The sequence below is a fragment of the Gobio gobio genome, assembly GCF_949357685.1.
Source record: "Gobio gobio genome assembly, chromosome: 3".
NCBI classification, from domain to species: Eukaryota; Metazoa; Chordata; class Actinopteri; order Cypriniformes; family Gobionidae; genus Gobio; species Gobio gobio.
In genome coordinates this window covers 63,817,323-63,826,274 of record NC_137099.1, presented here as the reverse complement: position 1 = coordinate 63,826,274, position 8,952 = coordinate 63,817,323, and the positions used below count along the sequence as shown (strand labels likewise).

The following is an 8,952-nucleotide window of genomic DNA, read 5'->3' as shown; positions in this document are numbered from 1 at the left end:
ACCATGGCTAATCACACAGGTAAATCCACAACACAATTTGTCGGTTGCAAGCCTGAAACTTTCTCTGCAACTACACGAACTTAGAGCCGGTCACACTGAAAGTTACCTAGCTGGGCTACTTTCAGGCGCTGTAATATCATTGCGCCGCTGCAGCCATGGTACGGCCGCGAAGATCCGCGACTATTACGCAGGAATGAGAAAGTAGTTCCAAGCCATATAGGTGTAGAAAATCGCAACTTTTAATTTTCAGTTGGTCTTAGCACACGATGTAACTGTAGAAGAGTCAAATTTTAAATAGAAAAAATATTGAAAGTGTCTTTGCTCATTTTTTGAATGAGATGCTAATGGACTGTTTAGAATCAATGATGTATGCTAAGCTATGCTAAAAGTGCTACTGCCAGATACAAAGATCGGCTGAATGGATTCAAAAACGGTAAAACTCAACTATTTAACTCTAGGGGACTTGTAAAATGAGCCTATTTTCAAAAAAAGTGGAGTGTTCCTTTAAGATTAGCACATTTTGACTCACCTGTAAATATGCAGGACAGGACAACAACAACAAAAAAAACTCACTTCACACTTTTATAAAAGCAAAAAATCGTGTGAAATTTACTGTACATTTCGCCTTCCTCCTTTGTGGTACGATAAAGTATTTACTTTTATGTTTTTGTCTCTCCATCCTCTTGAGACATCTGCACTGATGCAATTGTGATGTAATAAGATCTTTACTCTCACACATATCTATACGGTCACTGAGCCAGTAGCTATGTCGATTAGCAACTTCCCCTCGCTAGAGACAGTGAATGTTAGATTTACAGTGCATTCAATGCATCGGAGTTCATGAGACAAAATATTTACAGTTTTACACAATTAGACATTCAAGTTTATTTATTCAGGAGTACAATTCAATTCACTACCATTCAACAGTTTAGGGGAAAATGTCTTAAAGAAATGAATACTTTCATTCACACATTAAACTGATCAAAAGTGAAGAACTTTTACATTGTTAGAAAAATATTCTATTTAAAATAAATGAGGAACTTTATATTCCTCAAAGAATCCTGGAAAATAACATGCTTTCCAGTCTTCTCGAAATCCTAAAGCAGCAAAAATGTTTTCAACATTGATAATAATCATACATGTTACTTGATCATCAAATCATCATATTAGAATGATTTCTGAAGTATCATGTGACTGAAGACTGGAGTAATGATGATAAGTTCAGCTTTGATAACAGGAAATTCACATAGAAAACAGTTATTTTAAATTGTAATAATATTTAGTTTTGATTGTATTTTTCATTAAAAAAAAACAGCCTTTGTGAGAATAAGAGACTTATTGACCCCCAAACTTAGTGAACGGTAGTGTACATAAAATCATAAGATTGTTGTGGGAAAAAAGGACAGGCTGTTGTCAGTCAATAGTGTGATCAATACTGTAATAAACGGACTCTTGAGCAAAATTAGGGTTCATTTCTGTGTAGATCTGATCCAGACCGTCTGCTAGAGTGAAATCTTTGTCTGGAGTCTGTTGTGTGTTTGTAGGTCTGTGGAAAGAACCTTTACCACATTGAGCCGCCGGTGAGTTTGCAAGTACGCTGGGGCTCATTTTCACATACTCATCCTGTAAAGAGGAAGCTTCATATGAGTAAGGAAATCAGTGAACTTTATCAGTTAAACGTGGTAATATTTGTGAATGTGATATGATAGATTAATGACTTACAACAATGTGATCTGATGTCGTCCTGGTGTGATAAGACACAGAAGCTGGAGAGAGAAAAAAATACATATTAATTGCATGATAGATGTGAAAGCGTGAGTGAGTGAAGAATGTGTTGGAAAGAGGAAGTCTCCTCTAGATGACTCACCTGACAGCTTGCAGGTGGCGGCCCATTTTAAAACCTTAAACAGAGCGAATGGACACACCACTAGAAGTGTGCAGACACACACCAGACTCAACACGGTCACAAACCTGAGGTTAGATTCTGTAGAAAGAGGAAACGATCTGACACAGCTGATGAAAACACGATATAATTTGTGTGAAAGAAAGAAACAGAGAGGAAGAGAGAGTGGGAGAAACCCTCACACAGATCTCTTCAGGAATGGTGACGACATTATAGGCCCGATTTACTAACAGCTTGTGCCAGCACAAACCATCTTTTGGCTGTATGTGAACACAATAGCCAATCAGAGACATATATGTTGAGCGTGTGAACACAATGGCCAGTCAGAGACATATGTTGAGTGTGCGAACACAATGGCCAATCAGAGACATATATGTTGAGCGTGTGAACACAATGGCCAATCAGAGACATATATGTTGAGCGTGTGAACACAATGGCCAGTCAGAGACATATGTTGAGTGTGCGAACACAATGGCCAATCAGAGACATATGTTGAGTGTGTGAACACAATGGCCAATCAGAGACATATATGTTGAGCGTGTGAACACAATGGCCAATCAGAGACACACACTATGTTGAGTGTGCGAACACAATGACCAATCAGAGACTTGCATTTTGAGCATGTGAACACAATGGCCAATCAGAGACTTGCATGTTGAGCATGTGAACACAATGGCCAATCAGAGACTTGCATGTTGAGCATGTGAACACAATGGCCAATCAAATACTTGTATGTTGAGCATGGGAACACAATGGCCAATCAGAGACTTGTATGTTAAGCACGTGAACACAATGGCCAATCAGAGACTTGCATGTTGAGCATGTGAACACAATGGCCAATCAAATACTTGTATGTTGAGCATGGGAACACAATGGCCAATCAGAGACTTGTATGTTAAGCACGTGAACACAATGGCCAATCAGAGACTTGTATGTTGAGCGTGTGAACACAATGGCCAATCAGAGACTTGTATGTTAAGCACGTGAACACAATGGCCAATCAGAGACTTGCATGTTGAGCATGTGAACACAATGGCCAATCAAATACTTGTATGTTGAGCATGGGAACACAATGGCCAATCAGAGACTTGCATGTTGAGCATGTGAACACAATGGCCAATCAGAGACTTGCATGTTGAGCATGTGAACACAATGGCCAATCAAATACTTGTATGTTGAGCATGGGAACACAATGGCCAATCAGAGACTTGTATGTTAAGCACGTGAACACAATGGCCAATCAGAGACTTGTATGTTGAGCGTGTGAACACAATGGCCAATCAGAGACTTGTATGTTGAGCGTGTGAACACAATGGCCAATCAGAGACATGTATGTTGAGCATGTGAACACAATGGCCAATCAGAGACTTGTATGTTAAGCACGTGAACACAATGGCCAATCAGAGACATGTATGTTAAGCACGTGAACACAATGGCCAATCAGAGACATGTATGTTAAGCACGTGAACACAATGGTCAATCAGAGACTTGTATGTTGAGCGTGTGAACACAATGGCCAATCAGAGATTTGTATGTTGAGTGTTTGAACACAATGGCCAATCAGAGACATATATGTTGAGCATGGGAACACAATGGCCAATCAGAGACTTGTATGTTAAGCACGTGAACACAATGGCCAATCAGAGACTTGTATGTTGAGCGTGTGAACACAATGGCCAATCAGAGACTTGTATGTTGAGCGTGTGAACACAATGGCCAATCAGAGACATGTATGTTGAGCATGTGAACACAATGGCCAATCAGAGACTTGTATGTTGAGCGTGTGAACACAATGGCCAATCAGAGACATGTATGTTAAGCACGTGAACACAATGGCCAATCAGAGACATGTATGTTAAGCACGTGAACACAATGGTCAATCAGAGACTTGTATGTTGAGCGTGTGAACACAATGGCCAATCAGAGATTTGTATGTTGAGTGTTTGAACACAATGGCCAATCAGAGACATATATGTTGAGCATGTGAACACATTGGCCAATCAGAGACATATATATTGAGCATGTGAACACATTGGCCAATCAGAGACATATAGATTGAGCATGTGAACACATTGGCCAATCAGAGACATATATATTGAGCATGTGAACACATTGGCCAATCAGAGACATATATATTGAGCATGTGAACACATTGGCCAATCAGAGACATATAGATTGAGCATGTGAACACATTGGCCAATCAGAGACATATATATTGAGCATGTGAACACATTGGCCAATCAGAGACATATATATTGAGCATGTGAACATAATGGCCAATCAGAGACATATGTCACAATGATCAAATGAATGATAAACTATAGACAGTACAAACAACAGAGAGAACAAAGACAATAAAACAAACAATAAAAATAATCAACGGTAACGCTTTAGATTACGGCCCGGAAAGTACTGCCTAAGTAAAGAGAATTTACAGCATCATTTTCGGCAATTATAGTGTAACTATAAAGTAAGTATGTGTAGGTATAAGGGAACAATATTTAATATTGGGGGAATAAAGGGGTAACTATCAGGAAAATGAACACATTATTTATACTGTAAGTATTTTTTAATTAAGGGGTAATTATCCGTGTAGTTACAGGGTAAGCATGAATCTGCGGGCTGTAAATTAAAGTGGTGTTTGTTCCCCTCTTTTTTCATGTAGTTACAGGGTAAGTACAATAAAAACACGTACACAATCTGATATCACTCGGAAACCTTTATTTAAAAACAAGTTTATTCGTTTCTCTTGCTTGGCTTTATCCTCGTCTAGTTCCTCAAATTTTTCGTCCTTGCCACAGATGAATCTTAAGAAGGATGTCTCTAGCTATTCTGTTTTATGTATCAGCTACACTGAAAATACAGTGCACACAGAAATGTCCTCACCGTTTACTCGTCTTTCACCCTCATGCCATCCAAGATGTACATACAACTTTATTTCTTCATATGAACACAGAAAAATAAATAATCTCTGCTAATGAAAACTCATTTGGGTTCCTAAAGTTCAAGCATCAAACAGCACATACAGCAATAACTACAGTAATCCATACAACCCCAATGGATAAATCAATGTCTTCTGAAGTGAAACGATAAGTGTTTGTAAGAAAATTTACAATTTTTAAATATTTAAAAACTGTAGACTATCGCTTCCGACCAGCAGTTCTCGCGTGTGTTTCAGATTAAACGAGCGCAAGAACGTCATGAAAGCTTGAAGCTTCTTTTCTCATGCACGCGCTGGTAACAGCTGATCGGAGGCGAAAAGATTAGTAAATTATGAGTGCATTTCTTAGTGTACTTTTTATTTTAATAAATAATAATACAAAACATCAAAAGACATGGGATTCATTTTAAGATCCATCAGTGGAAATAATGATAAAGAAGAAGAGGAAGACAAGTAAGAGAAACAAAAAAAGGGACAAAACGTGCCTCTTTCTGTCCGGACGTTATTATTTGAAATGGAAAGTTTAATTAAAAAAAAAAAAATGAATAAGAAGTGTCAAATCTGTTTTGGATTAAGTTGTTTTTCAAATAAATATTTCCGAGTGATATCAGATTTTGTATGTGTTGTTTATTGTACTTACCCTGTAACTACACGGATAACTACCCCTTAATTAAAAAATTCTTACAGTATAAATAATGTGTTAATTTTCCTGATAGTTACCCCTTTATTCCCCCAATATTACATATTGTTCCCTTATACCTACAGGTACTCACTTTATAGTTACACTATAATTACAGAAAATTATGCTGTAAATTCTCTTTACTTATGCAGTACTTTCCGGGCCGTAATCTAAAGCGTTACCTAATCAACCACAGAAGACAGAACAAATGACACCGAATGAACAAATGAGAAACAGTATGAAAGATAAACAAAACGAAAGATAGAATGAATGAACTGTACCAAGGAAAGAGAGAATATTATGATACACAGACAGACAGATCACCTGTATTGCTTTTCTTGGTCCAGTTCTTTGCGGTGTTATTTGCAGGACTGTTCGTGCTGCTGACAATCACTAAAACAACATTTGAACAATGTTAATTAATATATTGTACAAGTATTTTTTTTTGTGTGTGATAATTATGAATAAACAATAAACATTATTTTCCCATTTTCTCTTGTACCTCTTGGTAATGATGTTGTGGGTCTCTGTGGTTCACCTGTGCAGAGAAGAATTAAAACTTTCAAGAATCAGTCACATGACACATGACCAGCTAACAGGGAACGTTTCTCAGAACTTTATTTAACATTCTGGCAAGGTTCTCTCAAAGTTATGAACAAACGTTCTTTCAGTAACATTAATATAATGTTAACTATGGGTTTATGTCCTTAACCGTTGTGCGTCAATTAAAGAAAAAAGTTACACATAGGTCCATAGAAGATAAAACTCTCCTAAAAATGTTGAATTTTGGGAGCACAGATTTAAGTTTGGTCCCATTTTAAAGAAAATAAAATGTTAAAAAGTGAAACCAAAAATGTATTTTACAGAGGGTATAAAAATTTTAAGTTATAAAAATCATCAACATTATTTTATATAAAATATATATTTTATGAAATATATTGAACTCTAAAACTGCTATAAAATCAAAGCGAGTATTTCACTTTATAGGCCAAACCTGACAAAATGGCACCATCTGGTAGAAAATTGTAAAAATGTAAATTTTCAAGCCTTACCAACTGAATAAAAGCCTATTAACACAGATTGCATCATTTTATAGATAATTGCATCATTTTATATAGAAATGGCACTGGGATTAAAAATTGCAGTTTTGATAGGTTTCAATGGGGACATTTTTGTCCAAAAGGTCCTGAGAGGAATTATTTTGTGTAACTAGTGCAAAATAGATTTTTTTTTTTAAGTAAATGGGTGTGAAATAGTAAAATTCCAATAAAAATACACACATGTACCAAAATTGATGCAGTTGGCATTAACACAAGCAAAATTATAAAGGCAAAAAACAAAAAAACAAAAAACAAAACACTGAAAAAGACAAAAATGTCCATAGGGTCGCACAGGGGTTAATGTCAGCACAAAAACATACATTGTTCACAAAACGTCTAACATTTTAAAATGTTATTTTTTAAAACTTGTATCAGAGAATATTCAAATGTAATAATTATAGACTGTAAAAAAATATGGACATAGTGTCCGTGGCGTCACCCATAGGATTCTGAAGTGCAGTTTTGAAGCGTAAAGTAGGGTCGAGCTGGCCGTCGCGGAGGGCGGAGCTGAGGTGACATGATGACTAACAGACAGCTATCCACCTGTCACTCGAAGTGGTCACGCCCTTAATTATGCAGAACTTTAAGTCTTTATATAATGTAAACGAATGAGTTATAAAATAATTCACCCCCCTCACAGTCGACATGAAGGGCAAAATTAGCCGTACAGACCAAAACCACAATGTGTCCCGGACTGTAAACATGTGTTCTTCTGCTGTAAAGTTGGGCATTTTAACATGAGCTCAATGAGATTCTGCTGTGGCCAGTCGGTGAATTGCAGTTTAAGTCATTTTCGTATCGGCTTCATCAGAAACTGGGGGAGGATGCCGCTTGGTAATAATCCTTTAATGTTTGCAAAATATAATGTTCCAATAACGTTCACATAATCAATAAAATGTTAAGATTAACATTTAAGATAACATTCAGAGAAAAAAACCTTTTCATAAGTTAGCATATGTGGCCTTATTCATGTTAAAGGACTCTCACCTCTTGTGACAGTCAGTTGTATTTGAGTATCGGGATCAGGCAGCATTTTAACATCCACGCCGAAGGTGTACACGCCAGAATCCTCCGAGATCAGTCCAAAGATGGCGGCGGTAAGAAAGTGCACGGATGTGTTGTCAAGCAGGGCGAATCGGCCCTGTCTGGCCCACTGGTTGGATTCAGCGGTCTGAACCAGTTTCTTAAAGAAGAATCCATCCGATCTGCCAAAGTACTTGCTGTTTTTCTCATAGTCCGAGGGGTATCCGACGTGAAAGGTAATGTCTCCTCCTTCATATCCAGTCATAGCACAACTAATGTCCAGCAGACAGACTGGAAACAAAATTATTGAATCGTGATTTATGTTACACAGAGACAGAAATAAGCAGCAGTTAATCACGCCTATAACATTCCCTGTAGTTCATGAAACGACAGTCGGTGAATTTAAGATTAACATTTGACTTGCAATTACTAGTGACCTGATAGTAAGAGCCCGTCTGCTTTCCCCAACGAGTCTGTCACTGCATTAACTGGTTTTGATCCACAACTTAATTTTACAGCAAATGTAAATGTAGTGTAAATGTATCTGATGTTGTCACCCTAATAGATATCCTAATTTTATGTTCAATAAATTATTTTCTTTTAAAGAACAGTATTTTATTAGTAGATTAAGTAGTTGCTTGCCATGTAGCAGATAAGCGTGTCTATAAATACCAAACAAGAGTTTCCAAGTAATTTCCTCAGTACTGCTGAGGATAGTTTAGAAGTAACAGTCTGAAATCAACATGCTACTGTTTAATTGTAAAGCGATCGCTACAACTCACCTGTGCAGATGCAGAAACAAAAGACTCTCACTTTCCACATTCTGAATGATTTTAACCGCTTCTGTTGTTGTGAAAAGTCTTAAACTGCGTCCTTCTCTCAGTCTTTCTCTCACTTCCTTGTCTGATCCTCAACCCTAAAACATAAGACTTTAGTCGTACAAAGGCAGTTCAGCTGAGATTTCTCAATATAATCAACTTCCCTAACTTTTCACCAGTGCCTCCAAATGTTGCAGCTTTCTCTTTTCTGTATTATAATTGTTTGCACAGGAACAAACATTAAAAATGAAATTATGAAAGTCCATTTTACACTTACAGTATATGGATGCTCCAAAAAATACAAAAAACAGTAAAAATCTTCTGCAATGTTGTAATTTTCGGTAACACTTTATTTTGATAGTCCACTTTAGACATTCTACTAACTATAAGTAACTTGGCAACTACATGTCAACTAACTGTCTTTAGAGTATTTGTAGACTGTCTGATTAATATTTACTAAAACTTTATTTTGTTGGTCCCCCAACAGA

At 36.9% G+C, this 8,952-nt stretch overlaps 1 protein-coding gene across 1 annotated transcript; it reads right to left on the bottom strand.

Moving 5' to 3' along the window:
* Positions 1–587: 587 nt before the first annotated feature.
* LOC307123019 (uncharacterized protein) lies at positions 588–8,551 on the bottom strand. The gene is made up of 7 exons (XM_079811391.1): positions 8,429–8,551; positions 7,611–7,937; positions 6,026–6,061; positions 5,848–5,916; positions 1,868–1,984; positions 1,723–1,766; positions 588–1,623 (listed from the first exon to the last, which is right to left on the bottom strand). Exons 1-7 carry the CDS (start codon positions 8,466–8,468, stop codon positions 1,414–1,416), a joined length of 843 nt encoding a protein of 280 aa, XP_079667517.1. The 5' UTR covers positions 8,469–8,551; the 3' UTR covers positions 588–1,413.
* Between the last annotated feature and the right edge of the window lie 401 nt (positions 8,552–8,952).

Bases quoted from the DNA above. Each gene is read 5' to 3' on its own strand.
- LOC307123019 (XM_079811391.1), bottom strand. From the start codon at position 8,468: ATGTGGAAAGTGAGAGTCTTTTGTTTCTGCATCTGCACAG. The intron at 7,938-8,428 runs GTGAGTTGTAGC...TTTTGTTTCCAG, and splicing joins TTGTTTCTGCATCTGCACAG to TCTGTCTGCTGGACATTAGT. The intron at 1,767-1,867 runs GTGAGTCATCTA...TTCTCTCTCCAG, and splicing joins CGCCACCTGCAAGCTGTCAG to CTTCTGTGTCTTATCACACC.